The sequence below is a fragment of the Harpegnathos saltator genome, unplaced genomic scaffold (assembly GCF_003227715.2).
Source record: "Harpegnathos saltator strain DR-91 unplaced genomic scaffold, Hsal_v8.6 scaffold485, whole genome shotgun sequence".
Classification (NCBI taxonomy): Eukaryota; Metazoa; Arthropoda; class Insecta; order Hymenoptera; family Formicidae; genus Harpegnathos; species Harpegnathos saltator.
Window position 1 is genome coordinate 989,571 of NW_020230299.1, and position 14,741 is coordinate 1,004,311.

At 47.4% G+C, this 14,741-nt stretch overlaps 1 protein-coding gene across 4 annotated transcripts in view; it reads right to left on the bottom strand.

Moving 5' to 3' along the window:
- Positions 1-1,978: 1,978 nt before the first annotated feature.
- side (motor axon guidance molcule sidestep) overlaps positions 1,979-14,741 on the bottom strand; it is a 28,109-nt gene continuing 15,346 nt past the window's right edge. The window contains exons 3-12 of one of the 4 annotated variants that reach the window (XM_019840839.2): positions 12,196-12,407; positions 11,985-12,095; positions 11,021-11,236; positions 8,159-8,455; positions 5,937-6,067; positions 5,676-5,835; positions 4,692-4,991; positions 3,556-4,020; positions 2,929-3,138; positions 1,979-2,832 (exon numbers count right to left, since the gene is read on the bottom strand). In XM_019840839.2, coding sequence (XP_019696398.1) covers positions 2,795-2,832; positions 2,929-3,138; positions 3,556-4,020; positions 4,692-4,991; positions 5,676-5,835; positions 5,937-6,067; positions 8,159-8,455; positions 11,021-11,236; positions 11,985-12,095; positions 12,196-12,407 — 2,140 coding nt within the window. In that variant the 3' untranslated portion in view covers positions 1,979-2,794. Of the gene's footprint in view, positions 2,833-2,925; positions 3,139-3,549; positions 4,021-4,691; positions 4,992-5,675; positions 5,836-5,936; positions 6,068-8,158; positions 8,456-11,020; positions 11,237-11,984; positions 12,096-12,195; positions 12,408-14,741 lie in introns of all 4 variants that reach the window. The other 3 variants (XM_025302313.1, XM_011139149.3, XM_019840838.2) reach the window with 3 other exon arrangements.

Below are 14,741 nucleotides of genomic sequence, written 5' to 3' on the forward strand. Positions count from 1 at the left end.
AATCATTGGGAGTGACTCAACAAGTCGTTTCCGTACGATTGAGAGACATGGGAATTATTCAAAAACAAGAAAATTGAGTGCCTTATGAACTGAAACCGAGAGACGTTGAAAGGCGTTCTTCGTGACAACGCTCGGCCTCATGTCGCAAAAGTCGTAAAAAAATATTTGGAAACGCTCAAATTGGATGTTTTACCGCACCCGCCGTATTCTCCGCCGGACATTGCTCCTTCTGATTATTGGTTGTTCCGAAGGATGCAGCACGATTTGGCAGGTCACCGGTTCACTTCTTTCGCAGATATCGAAAATTGGCTCCAAATTTGGATCGCCTCAAAAGACGAGTCATTTTTTCGAGATGGAATTCGAAAATTGCCTGAGAAATTGGAGAAAGTAGTAGTCAGCGATGGAAAATACTTTAATTGATCTGTTCATTCATTTTGTTTTGAAATAAATACATCTTTCAACACGAAAAAACGGACCGAACTAATTTGTACTCCCGATATATCAACGAGAAGAATCGAAAGTCGACTCCTTATCGGGAAAAAGAATCGGTTTGTAAACTCGAGCGAAAGAGGATCGATCTAAGAAAACCGGTTTTTCGAGGAAAAGGATCGATTTCCCGCAGGCCGAGATCGCCCATTATCAGCATGCAGCTTGAAGTGAACATGAGAAATATCAGCGGGAGACTCGCAAGTGCCATGAAATGATCGGAATGAAACGGGCGAAGGCGAAACCTTTTAACTCGCGTTCCTCGCGTGCGACGCCGGAAACACGTCGGACGAAGAAGACTTTTCTGATAAGACGACCGAAAATGTCGCGCTAAGCGCGACATGCGACGGCCAATCGCGCAAAACGTCCTTTCTTCTCTTTTTGTATTGAGAAAAAAGTACAGTCACGGAGAACAAGCTGTAAGGCTTATCGCCCTCTGCCATAATCATTAGTTAGCAAAAATAAGCTGTGAATCTGTAAAGTCGCAGGGCGGTGGGTGGGGGGGGGGAGGAGGGCGCATTTAAAGTGACGCCAGCAGAAATGTGTCTGTTCTCTGTACAAGTGGCGCTATCGAGCGATGCGATGTTGGACGTATCAGTTTCCGCGGCGATACCGCTGGCTGGTAACGTAGGTCGCGTTCTGGCTGTCGAAGGATACAGGGAGAGGAGGCGTTTGACGTCGAGCGTGCACCGTTTGCAGCCACGCGTGCTCCTGCCGCGTGCGTGGAGAAAGTGAAAATTAATTGCACACGGACGGGCTCGCAGCGAAAAACGCGCCAAATGTCTCTTTACCGACCGCTCGACCGCCAGGACGAATTTCATTTAGCCCTGGAACGTCTCGCGGCGATTCAAAGGCGGTTACGATTTGTGCTGCAATCCGTTTAAACCGCCGCATCATATCACGACGTATTAAATGCCGGCTTGTTTACTACGCTCGGCGGCATGAGCGATTATAACGCCGAGCGGACAGCGCGAAACGCGATAATCAAATGAACAAAGCGAGAGCGGGCTTTACGGTCGCTGATAATCGGCGAATTGCTGGCGATTAACGGCGCTTTGATGTCGGTGACTTTCGTGCGCTTTGTCGTGCGACGTCACGACGAAATTATTTATATAAAGCGATTAACCGACGGCGCGGCTGATTCTTTCATATGTGACCAACTTAGCGGGGCAAATTTCGCCCCGGGGCGAGCACGCAACGGGCATTAACTTCTGTAATATTCAGCGCGGGAGAGCCGCGCGGAAAAAAAGGAACGTCAGGATGTAATAACGGAAGGTAAATGAGCGAGGGTGCGTGAAAAAGAGCGATCCTTTGCGAGAGATAATCCGTTCAAGTTTTACTCTGTGCATTAATCGCTAATAATACAACTCGGTGGTTTAGTCTCCTTAGAATACGCTACGCCGATCGGTGCACGTGAGCTATTTACACGATCGTATGGAATAATATTGATCCGTATTGATCAACGATTATACAAATAATTTACCAACTATAGACTGCTTCAAAAAAAAAAAAAAAATTCCGAAAAATGGGACAGTGTAGATCGGCGCCGGAAATTTAGATCGACACTCGCGAGAAGAAAGCGAGAGCGTCGATCGAGCGAAGATCGGTCGCGAGCGCACAGATTCCGCGAGTACGTCTGAATGAGAATCAGCGCGGTACGTCTCCTTTTCTTTTTTCGAAGCAGGCTCTGTTACGCGACGAAGGTACACAAGATCACGGTTTTTCCTTCTTCTTTTTTCTCGCATCCCTTCTTCCTGTTAGGTCGACGTATTAATATGCTAATGCTCGGAAGTATACACAAGAAACTCTTAGCCGTCTACGTAGTAAAAATAGCTGTACACTTTGTAACAACACCAGTTAACCCTAGGCTCTATACAAACTGAAAGTACAAATTTCCGCGGCGGACCTTCCGCGTCGCGTCGCGGCGAAGCTTTTATCCTGTAAAGCGAATATAAATAGCTAATAGAATGTTTCATGACTCGCCCCGACTCGCACGAAGACCTCGGTGGACTCTCCTCGACTCGGTGTCGCGCAGTTTTCCCTTTTTCTCTTTTCCTTTCTCTCTCTCTCTCTCTCTCTCTCTCTCTCTCTCTCCCTCTCTTCGTGCCTCTTTCTCTCTCCTCCTCTCGAGAACAGACTCGAGGCGGACTCGCAGGCGGAACGCAACGATCTGCGCGAACGTCGCGGCGGCTGAGTTATCTCTGCGTATGGAATTCTACGTTATATTGCACTACGACTTTGCGTCTCGCCAATTGTCCCTCAGCGTCCTCTCAGCGTACGCAGGATCAGCCGGGTTAGTCTTGCTAGCTCACTCGTCCAGCTCCACCTGGTGAAGCAGATCCGGTTCTGAAAGAGGAATCGAGCGCGTCAATGCGAATGAGACGGTACTCGCTAGCCCGCGGTAGCTCGCGAGCAAGAATGTCCTTCTCTGCGGCTTACTACCGTTCCGGTTCTCCTCCACGTAGAGACTCGCCCTTTGCGAGCGCCTGTTCTCGTTGGAATATCGGATTCTCGGCTCGACCCTCTGGCCCGGCACGTAGGACGGCGTGGTGAAATCGTCCGGGCCTTCCAACACAGGCATGTCGGATCGTTTCCTGCAGATCGCCAGGCCGATGATCATCCCGATGCCGATGAGAATCAACGCCGCCACGCCTTGAACGAGAAATCAGGGTCAGCGGCGATTAGGCAGCCGAGTAGTCGGCCGGCGAATGCCTGATAATTTTGTAGTTGGATCTTCGGGCTCGGGCTCGAGCTCGAGCGGGTAAAATCGGCGTACAGTGCGAAGCGCGAAGTTAATGCGAGCGAGATTGACCCATATAATGGCGCTTCCGTTTCCGGTGTAGTATTAGCCATACAGGTACACTATAATTTTCCAGCTGAAATTCTGGCCTAGCCGCTACGCGCGATGCAAAGCGCGCGCGAGCTTAATTCAGGCAAAATCGACCCGCGCAGTGGGCAGCTTCCGTTTCCGGTGGAGAGCGATGGCGTGGAGAGCGATCGCGGGGGTGTGAGCGAGGCGTGAGGTGCTTGTTAAAAAAAAGCCAATGGCGTCGTCGATTTTACCTGTACCTGTCAATGCGATCGCGATGATCATGTTCTCCGAGCTGGCTCGCGGCAGCGCCTTCTTCAGGTCCTCCAAGAATATCCCGCTCCTCTCCACTTTGCCGCCCGTCGGCTCCGCGACCCTCACGTGTTCCAGGAGAACGGGCTCGCTCCTGCCGCGGCCGTTCACCGCGTAAATGTACACCGTATAGTCGTAGCCCGGCTCGAGGTCGTGCAGCTGGAAGTTCGGGCTGGGATTCATGTCCTGATAGATGGGCGGCGAGTCTCCCACCAGGCCCTGATCGCTCTGAGGTGTCTGAAGGGTGTTGTACAACCCTTCGCCAACCTGGCCGATCCCGGCATTCTTCGGGGATCCTCGGACTTCCAATAGAAAGTGCTGCGGCGACCCGCCGTCCGAGCCAGGGATGCAATTAACCTCCAGCGAGTTGCTCTCGTTGCTCAGCGAACAGTCCGTAGGCGGCTGCGGCGGTTCTGCGCGATAAGAGGAAGATTCGAGAAGGTTCTGATTCTCTTTCCCTTCTACGCCTGCGCGCTCGCGCACGCCGCGAACAATCGGTTCTACGCCTTCTGGACGATTGAGATCTCACCCGATACCCGTGAGATTTAAATACCCTTTGCACTCGAGGAATATTTCCGCATTTCCTTCCACCAACTCGATAATTAATACAAATATAATTTCTAAATTCCCGAAAAAGAAAACTACAAGAAAGGATCTTCATTTCCCTTAATATTGTCGCTGCATTTTATTATTTCGTTGCTGTCTTTAATCTTTAAATCTTTTTCATGCCAGCATACCTGGCATTCCGAGTTGCCGGAATAAATTTGCATGCCATTCGCGTGCTGGCATTCCGAGTACAAAGGGTCAAGCGTGAAAGGGAGAACTAGATACAGTTGTCCGGAAATTACAATTATTATTAGTATTTAAAATATAGTCGTATTATATCGCTTCTCGGGGCCGTGTAATTAGCAACTCGTGACCGTAATAATTAGGGAACTATAATGATATCTGAAACGCGCACACATTGTGTACTAATCACACAGAATACTGTTATCAACTCGGTAACTCGCGTTTGTGCGTTTCGACTTTTATTACTGAAATCCGCGGGGAACGTGTGTGCTTAACAGGCGTGATTAACACCCACTAGCTGGCACTATGTTGAATACACAGGGTGTCCTCTGCCGTCCGATACCGTTGCTCGCCCAACAGGCCAGCGTGCCGTAATCGTTGACCCCGGGTGTGTACTCCAGCACGCTCACAAGCCTTTTATTCTCGGCCCTCGAGTTCGGCATAGGCAACACGTCGCCGCGGGTGCTGTTGTACGTCCACGAAAACTTCACGTCGTCGTCCGGCACCGCCTCCACCTCGCACCTCAGCGATACGGTCTCGTGGCGCGCCACGGCGATCTCTCGCCACTGGTTACCCTCTCGGCATCGCGGCGCGTCTGTCGGACATCATTCCCGGGCGTCATCGTGAGAAATAAACGAAACGATAAAAAAAGAAACGCCTCCTCCGAAGTCGATTTCGGAAACTTTGCTCTTGGTCATAAGGTTGGTAGGCCTCCACCAACTAACTCTGATACGTGCCGTAATTGATCAGCTGATCGATTCAAGTCAAGATAACAAGCGACAAAAGATTTCTCTGCTGCAAAATGCTACAAAATTAATGGCTACAACCAACAAGTTTTGTAAACAAAACTAGCACATGGCTGTGTGATCACGTCCAAACGTGATCAGCCGATTAGTCTGAGGCCTCTGCTACCCTTGTAACCAAAACCAAAAAGTTTCCGAAACCGATCTCGGAACAAACCTAGTGAACACACTCGCGACTCTCGCGAGCATCCATCTTCGACTCTGACGAGACTCGGTGAACTCGTTTTTGCGGAGCGACAAATTGAGAGACACATGTTCTCTTATCTCAGTTGAGACGCACTCGATCAAACGCTACCCGCTCGTTGGATCTCCACCCTTTCCCCGTTATCTCGTAATTATCTTATGTATAAAATACAGTCGAGAAGCCGACGGCTATTGTCTCGGTTATCCGAAATATTTCCCGACGATTTGGCAGAAGCAATTGCTCATACTTCACGTTTCTTCCTCACCTCCGCGCGGACAAATCGCGTACTCACATTTTATTTGAATAAGAAGCGGCAGACTGCGGGTTTCGCCCACGATGTTCATGGCCGAGCACGAATACTCGCCGGTGTGCGCGAGCGTGAGCTCCCGGATGGTGAGCGACTTGGAGGCCAGCAGAATCCCGGCGCTCACGTCGTGCTCCAGTTGCTCGTCCTGCGAGGACACAAGAGAAGAAGCCGCGGCAATGAATCATCATCTCAGGCTGGCGACTCATAACGAGGCTCTTTTTTCCCGACCGGTAGTTCTCTACTTACGTCGCGGTACCAGATCACTCGCGTCGGTGGCGGGTTGCTTTGAACGTTGCAGACCAACATAAGATCGTCGCCCTCCCTCAATGTGTCGAAGACGTAGCCAGTGGCCAAATGGGCGACGACTACCGGAGCATCTGTTCGTAGTTCGGTAGAAGCGTTGCGTCATTATTTATTACAGCGTTCGACCTCGGACCCGACGAGGTGACGCGAGAGCGACGGAAGAAGCAAAAAACGATTTCTACGACTCCTATCGAGAAAGACGGAGGAAGAGAGGGAAGGGGGGGAAAGGGGCAACGGGGGGCGCGAGATTTTGCAATTGTTACGTTTGAAGAACGGAGTAGTGATATTAGTAAGATTTCTGCTCAAAAAAGGCAAAGAATACTAAGGACGCCCAAAAATATGTAAAATTATTATTGCTTTAAAAAAGAATTAATTATACAGCTGGATACGTGTAGGAAGATACAAGCGACTCAGCCTAATCGCGGAGATTCTATTGCGGGTTGGCAACTAAGTGATTGCGGATTTTAAATAAGAATGAAAATTCAAAATTTTAAATTTGCTTTTTTAAATTTTTTTCAATGCATGTATGCGATACATTGATCTTCTCTGCAATATCACGTGTTGTGCTATGACGATCTGAATCGATAATGGGCCTTGATATGGGTCTCATCGACTTCAACTGGACAGCCAGATCGTTGAGCATTTTTCAATGAAAAATCACCAAAACGAAATCTGGCAAACCAATTTTGACACTGCCTTTCTTTCAAGGCTTCATTCCCATATACGGCACATAACTTCTCGCGTGCTTGCGATGCGTTCTTGCCTTTTCGGAAATAATACAATAAAATATGTCTGAAGTGCACGTCTTGCTCTTCCATTTTTAAATTGGGATAAAAACAAAACTAAAGAACTAATCGATATAATTTTTGTACTAAATGAGAGGTAGAAGTCCAAACAATAAGAAAAAAATATAGGTTAGGTACTTTGAACACGTTAACGAAACAAAAAAAAGTGTAAAATCCATCTGTCGACAAAATCCGCAATCACTTAGTTGCCAACCCAATAATTGCCTGCGAAGCAAACACGTAGCTTATCTGAACTATGCTAATGAATTGCTGAAACTTGCGGAACAAAAGCTAATTGTTTTATGCACGTCAACGAATCAAGACCAAAGAGAGTAAATCCTTTTGTCTCTTTTATCGCCTCTTTTATCACGTCAGTCTCTCTTTTTCCTCTGTTTACCGAAATCCGGATTTAACTACTACTACTGTGATCAAAAAGTGTCCGAACTTCATTTTTTTAAAATCACAGGTAAACTGTGAATCAAATCCGTTTGCTTTCTTAAGTTGATGCACATGTCCTTCACATTTGGTGAAAAAATCATGGCGTTCCTTCAAGCTTTACGATGTCGAAAAATATGGAGCAAAGAATTTGTTTGAAATTTTGTGTTGCGAACGAAATTTCGTTAACAAACGCATTCAAAATGTTGCAAAAAGCTTATGGCGATGATTGTTTATCGAAAACAAATAAAAGTTTGAGTGATTTAAGAAGTTTCAAGAAGAACGAGAATCCGTTGAAGACGACTCACGCTCTGGAAGACCATCAACGTCAGCGGATGACGCTCACATTGAGAAAGTGAAAGAATTGCTGCTCCAAAATCGTCGATTGGCTGTGCGAGAGATAGCAGATGAAGTTGGAGTATCATTTGAATCGTGCCAGCACATTTTGTCCAATATACTGGATATAAAACGAGTCGTATCGCGCTTCATTCCGAAGAACCTGAATTTTCTCCAAAATTTTCTCCAAAAACTCAACGAGTGCCGCTCGCCGCAAGCACCGTATTCGCCAGACATGGCCCTCTGCGACTTTCTCCTGTTCCCCCTACTGAAAAAAACCACTTCGCGGACAGCGTTTCGAATCGATTGAAGACATCAAAGGAAAATCGCTGCGTAAATTGAAAGACATACCGTCTGCCGCGTATGAGCGATGTTTCCAGGACTGGATCAAACGCTGGCATATGAGCGTTGCGAGCGATGGGGACTACTTTGACGGAGACTATAAGAATTCTGATGATTGAATCGTAATGTTGATTTTTAAAAATAAAATTTGAATACTTTTTGATGACACAGTAGTATAAGCTTGACTGTCGGTTATATTCACTTTGTTGCTGACTGTGCTGACACGTTTACCCGGATAAAAGTTTAAATATTTCTTACAATACTCACAAAAGACGCGAAGCGTTTTGACCTCCTCAAGCGATCCTCCGGGAAATCTGGGATTCTCGGCTCGGCAGAACAGCTCCTTCTCGTCGTCTTCCCTGCCGAGGACCAACACCAATTTGCTCACCGTCGTGTTGCTCCTCTGCGTGGTGGACACGTTGGGGTCGCCGATCACTTGCTCGCCCAGCCTCCAGATGATCCTGGCCGCCGGGGAACTACCCCAGGTTTCGCACCTGGCGGTGATCGGACGGCCGGCGAAGATCTGGCTCTCGTTCAGAACGATCTTCACCGTTGCCGGTTTCACTAGGGTGCGAGAAACGGCGCGAATGAAGCGCATCAAGGGTCGAATCCTGATTGACCGAGATATCGAGAGTCTCGCGGTCTCCTTTTTTTGTTTTTCGTCTCTTTTTTTTCTCTGCGATGCATCGCAGCCACCTCAGGAGCTGTTCGCTCTCGCATCCTCGCGTCTCGTCGCGCGCGGAGACAAAGGCAAGGAGCACGTGGCAGCGCAGCCGCTCTTTTGCTCTCCATCTTGTTTTCCGTCTCTCTCTCTCTCTCTCTCTCTCTCTCTCTCTGTCTCTCCCCTCGCCGGCAGAAATCCGCATCCGCGGGCGCAGACGCGAAATATGAGTCCCGCTGATGGAAAAAACTACGAACCGAGCGTGTTTCGATGTCGACGAAAATAACGATCCGAGAGGGTGCCAGATGCCCGCGATATTTTTATACTTTTAGCCGACAATTCCGCGAAACGCGACCGTCAAAGGACCTTAAGGAGATCCGCGCGGAATCGTAAGAATTCACTGCGCTTCCGCGGCCGCGGGTCAGTTGCTCTCGCGCTCGCGCGCGCTATATTTAAATTTCTTTCCTCGCGCCGCGTCCTAGGAGGAGCGCGGGAGCTCAGGGCGGAGGGGGTGAAATTAAATGGCGCGGGAGGGACGATCTATCGCTGTGTAATTCCGCCGTTTGTACACAACTCCGGGAGGAGAGTCGCGGAAGAAACGCTCTCGAGGCCTCTCATGGGCAAAGTGCGACGGGCCATCCCGCTCATATTTTTCGGCTCGACCCGAAAATAAATACGAGAGCGCGTGCGAGAGGCGAGAACGCAAGGAGCGGAAGTACGCCGTGTCGATCGGATAAAACGTGTGCCAAGAGAGCCCTTTAACACGCGCCGCTCGAGAGCGCCGTTTTAGCACGTGCTTTGAGAGCCGGAGGACGGCCTTGGGAGGAGAGAGAGAAAGAGAGAGAGAGAGAGAGAGCGTGCGCGCGCGAGTACGCAGTTTCTACGATTTTATTTTAAGCAGATGTCACGTTAGCGCGGCATTTATGGTCCGCTTCCTCGAAACGCCCGCTTTGCATTTCGTCGCCGCTCGGACGCGGCCGCGGACGTTGACGGAAAGTTGAGAAAACCGCCCCGCCGCGCCGGCGCGGCGCGGCGGTGATAAGACGATCGCGAGGAGAGATTTACGAGCTCGTTAGCTCGTAATCTCGGTCCGTATTCTCTCGGCCGACTCGCTTCCGATCATTCGGGACCGCGCCTGTAAATATATTGGATGATTGCATAAGTTCGTGCCCGATTTTCATAAACGGTGTTAACTTACCGCATAGCGGAGCTCCGGTGTTTTCGTTTGGTTATGTTGCGTGCACTGAATAGGTGACAGTGTCTCGTGTCACTTTAACATCGTTCAGATCATCGTTCAGATAAGTCGATTTGTGCGTAAGAGAGATTTCAAAAAATGGAGAACGAAAAGGTGCATTTGCGGCATGTAATTTCGGAAAGGCGTGAGTGTTGGGACTGCATAAAAAAACATTCAGAGCGTTTATTTGGACCGTGCTCCTGCTCTCCGGACAGTTAAAAAGTGGTTTGGCAGATTTCGAAATGGCGATTTCAACTTGGAAGATCAACCTCGCTCTGGACGGCCTTCTGGCATTGACGACGACATTGTGTGTGCCCTAGTGGAAGAAAACTCAAGGATTACAACTGAGGAGATTGCTGAGAGGCTGAAAACTGATAATTCAGTCGTGTTTCGCCATTTAAAAAATCTTGGACACGTTTCCAAGCTCGATACATGGATGCCGCATCTTTTGACTAAAAGGAATAAGCTGAACCGCCATTACTCTCCTCGCACGTAAGAAAAAAGAGCCTTTTTTGGATCGAAAAGTAACAAGCGATGGGAATTGGATTCTGTGCAACAACGTACAGCGAAAGAGGACCTGGAAAGAAGTAGCTGAAGGTGCAGAACCCGTCGCAAAAGCTGGCCTGCATCCACTGAAGGTGTTGCTGTATGTTTGGTGGGATTGCAGGGGAATTATTCATTTCGAACTATCCCGACGCGGCGAAACAATCACGGCGGACAAGTACTGTGAGCAACTCACTAGACTCGATGCGGCTATTCGAGAAAAACGTCCGGTTTTTGCCAATCGGAAAGGCATCATCTTCCACCACGACAATGCTAGATCACACGTCGCCCAACAGGGACGCTGCGAAAACTGCGGGAGTTGCAATGGCAAATTCTCCCAGCACCCACCATATTCTTCAGATATTGCGCCTTTAGCTTTTCATCTGTTCCGGTCTTTGCAGAATAGTTTGAATGGCGAAAATCTCAAGTCCGAGGAAGCTGTCGAAGACCACTTCGAACCACGAACTTTTTTCAAGGAACGCCAAGTCCTTTCTTCGAAAATGGAAAATCGACAAGCTTGTAGGATCGTTGGAAAACAATTGTGGAGAAGAATGGAGACTGTATAATTGATTAATAAAACGGTATTCTTTAAAATTTAATCTATTGAAGTTTATCTTCAAATCGGGCACGAACTTATGCAATCATCCAATACAATCACGCGGTACAATCGTGAAAGATGTGTGGCGCTTACGATATATGTCGAGGGGCACTTCGCGGACGGTAGTTCTCCCTATCGGTCCAGACTGAGCCCGGCACTCGAGCTTCGCTCCCCACAGTGACCTGGTGACCCGGTCGATGAACAGGTGGTTCACTGTAAATCTACTCGGCGAGCCGATAGACGCGGTGTCGACTACGGCGTCCAGCAACTGGCCGTCCTTCCACCACGTTACCGAAGGCTTTGGTCTGCCTGTGTATATAAGTGTGCCAATTTTCAAAAATGTCCTCGCGGATACAACAAGGGGCGCGATTAACCCTTCAACAGTAGGATGAGTGAAGATTCACCTGATGATATTTTTTTACACATGACAGCAGCACGTTAAATACAGCGGTGTCCTGCTAGGATTTATAATATCCATAAATATCTTAGGCCATTTATGTTCCAATAAAAGAAATTTGTTTTACAGTGAAAGATTATTTTTCTTTTAAAAATTGTATGTGATTTAAAACTGTTTTACACATTGCTACAAATTTTTACCAAATATTTATTGTTCATGTGTACTCAAAAAAAGAATAAAAAAACTTAAAATGGGTGAAAATTCACTCATCCTAGCAAGTCGATAGGAAGTGACAAAAATCCTGGTAGTTTTTTATCTAGGAGGTAAAAACATTCCAATGTTCAAGGATTAATAGGCTTGGTACAAAACGCGGATTACCTCCGGACGATCAAGGTGAAAAGCCTAGAAGCGAATAAAAGCCGACAGTGCATCGCGAGCCTCACAATATTATATTTTATTGAATCATTAACTAAATTATCGTTTAAATTATACTTAAATCACCATCTTGTATTTGAATTATTATTTTGTATTCTGGGATTGTAGTAACGTTTAAGTTATCGCATCCAGTTATTGCTTTCTCGTTCTTACTGATTGCACAGAGCGTCCAAGTATCTTTCTTTAATGTTTTCACTTTGATCAGCCTCTTTATTTTATACATACCCCCGGACACTTGACAGGTCAAAGCGAGGTCGTAACCCTCCAGGAAAGGGCCAGCCGGTCCTTTCACCTCCCGTCCCGTACCGTCGTATATCACAAGGTTAGCTGGCTCCTCTGGAAGAAGCAAAACGTAACGTAACGGCGCGCTGTAACGACGACATCGGTATCCTTCGGTCAGTCATCGCGCTCTTTGAAAGGCAATGGCGATAGTTACCAACGAGAGTCAAGTTTACGCGAAAGTTCCGCGTCGGCGAGTTTATAAAGTCCACCCTACACCTGAACATCCCCTGGTCCTTGAACGTCACCCTGGTGACTTTCAGCTTCGCCCGGTGACCGTCGCCGATCTGGAAGTACGTCCGTTTCCCGAGATCGTCGCTAACCGCCCAGTGAACGGCGGCAGTCAAGTTGCCATTTCTCGCGTCCAGGCTGTGGAGCAAAGAAATATCGATCATTTCAGACTAACCGTCTTCGTGTCTTTTAACCCTTTGAGGCATAGTGGTAAGTATACTTACCACCTATTTATTCTCACATTTTCATAAAATATTTCACATTTGAGAGATTCTTGTCGGATTTTTTGCGGTTTTTAGCTTCTTATACGATATGGGAACATACATGAAAGGTTGAAAAGTGTTTTGCATAAGTTGTCCATTTGTTATAAATAAACAAAGTGTGAAAAATACATATTTTTACGAAAATATCATTTTCCACGAACTATGAGTAAATTTTATGCTCAAAATCAAGATTGGGGGGTTTTCTGGGTCACTGATTATGAATCTAAGATCCAAATTCCAAAATTAATTTTCCAAGATGATGGATTCAAGATGGCGGATCATAGAATTTTTATTAAATTAGCTAAAATTGTACTCTGGTTAGTTTCTGAGGTCGCTGATTACGAATCTAAGGTCCACATTCTAAAATTCATTTTCCAAGATGGCGAATCATAAAATGTTTATATGATTAGCTGAAATTGCACTTTGGTTAGCTTTCAAGATCGCTGATTGCGAATCCGAACTCCAAAACTCATTGTCATCGAAATTATCGCAATTTTTCATATTTGTGGCTGCCATCTTGAATTGTGAAAATCTGACAACGGATTCGTCATCAGCGGCCCCAGAAACCCCCATATATAAATTTTCATGTGATTCGGATTTTCTGAAAAATGCCTCAAACGTGCCTCAAAGGGTTAAGAGACTGATTGTCTCGGCCAATGTCGCGTCGTGCAAGCTAAAAGCACCGATGTTACTGATTCCTTAACTCGACTTCGCCTGGTGACATAATCTGAGAATCGTCGGGTTCCACAGCTTTCCGAATCAGTTGCGAGCTGACGCATTCACTGCTGCGCAGATTTCTGCTGATCGTTTCGATCAACCTCGACTCAGTCATCAAAGAGTAGTATAAATATTTGTCGATTCGTTTCATTCGCTCTCTGTCAGCCGTATATTTAATTCCTTACACGCAGTTGACCGTTTTACACGTAAATCAGTGAGGCGCGGCGACACCAAAAGTACCATTCGCTGCTGGCCGCGCCGATGGCCAATGCATAAATCAAAAAATTCCAATTTAAGACCGTCAGAGGCGAAGGTGGAGCGCCTCTCGCTGGTGAATGTTTCGCGATGTACGGCACTTCCGTTAGCCGCGAAGCCGGTAAACATCGCGCGCTTTCGCCAATTGGCGACCCGCGCTGACTAAACTCGCGCGGACGCGCGCGCTATTCGCGGCCGGAAAAAGAGCATTTGGCAGAGTCGTCGCTTGCGGATTTAGATTCCCTTAGCCTTAGAGTACTGACCGTTACGCAACAGCGAGAGCAGGAAATCACGTCGGCGCGCGCGGCCGCGGGGAAACTGGCGACGGGAAAAAGAAGGGAGCATCAAAGCGCTCTGTTTACTGCTGAATTCGCCGCTGATGAGACTTACTTGCGTGATGCCTGACGATCGCCGCCAACTACGCCGTCAAAGTCGATTCGGAAGTGACGCCGGAGGACGGAAGGTTCTAATTTGCGCGACACGGTTCACGTGCCGTGAAATTGAACAGAGGCGTCCTCCGCGCGGTCAAACGAAAATATGGCGCTTCTTCGAAGACGCGAGAGGCGGCCGCTACGGGGAATTCACAAATGTGGAGTGTGAAAAGCGCGAAAGACGACACGAGAGCGAGGCCAAGAGTGTCGCCGAGCTACGTGGATGTAATGGGCGCGATTCCGATTTTTCGCTTGATCGTGCAAAGGGACGAAGCGTATCGACTTCCGCGATGGCTCAACTCCCGTCGGGACTGCAAGGATGGCAGGCTCGCACATGAGCGAAATTGTTATCTAACTTAGGGTTGTAACGAAAGTGGCTATAACGAAGGCGAAATGCGAATGCGAAAGCGAAAGATCTTGTTCCCTTCTACTGAATGATGCAAATGAGTAAATTAGTAACTTCCCAGACAACACAGTGTCCAAAATGTCGGGACATAAGACGCCTTTAAATCCTTTAACACCTACTGGTAACTATAATTACCAGAAATTTAAGCATCCATTTAAGAATCCACAACTTGGTTAAAAAAGGAGATATTTTCGTTTTCTTTGCATCACTGTAAAGGTGAATTCTTCTTCTAAAAAGTGGTATATAGATTGTATATATAGATTCGGTTTAGTCTGTTTTTAGCTCAGTTTTAATGATAACATATTTTGTCAAATTCCAAGTAGGCATAGTTGGCATTGTTACTGACATCTAGAAGTGCACTATAAATGAATAGATTGGTATCTGTTATAATTTTATACAT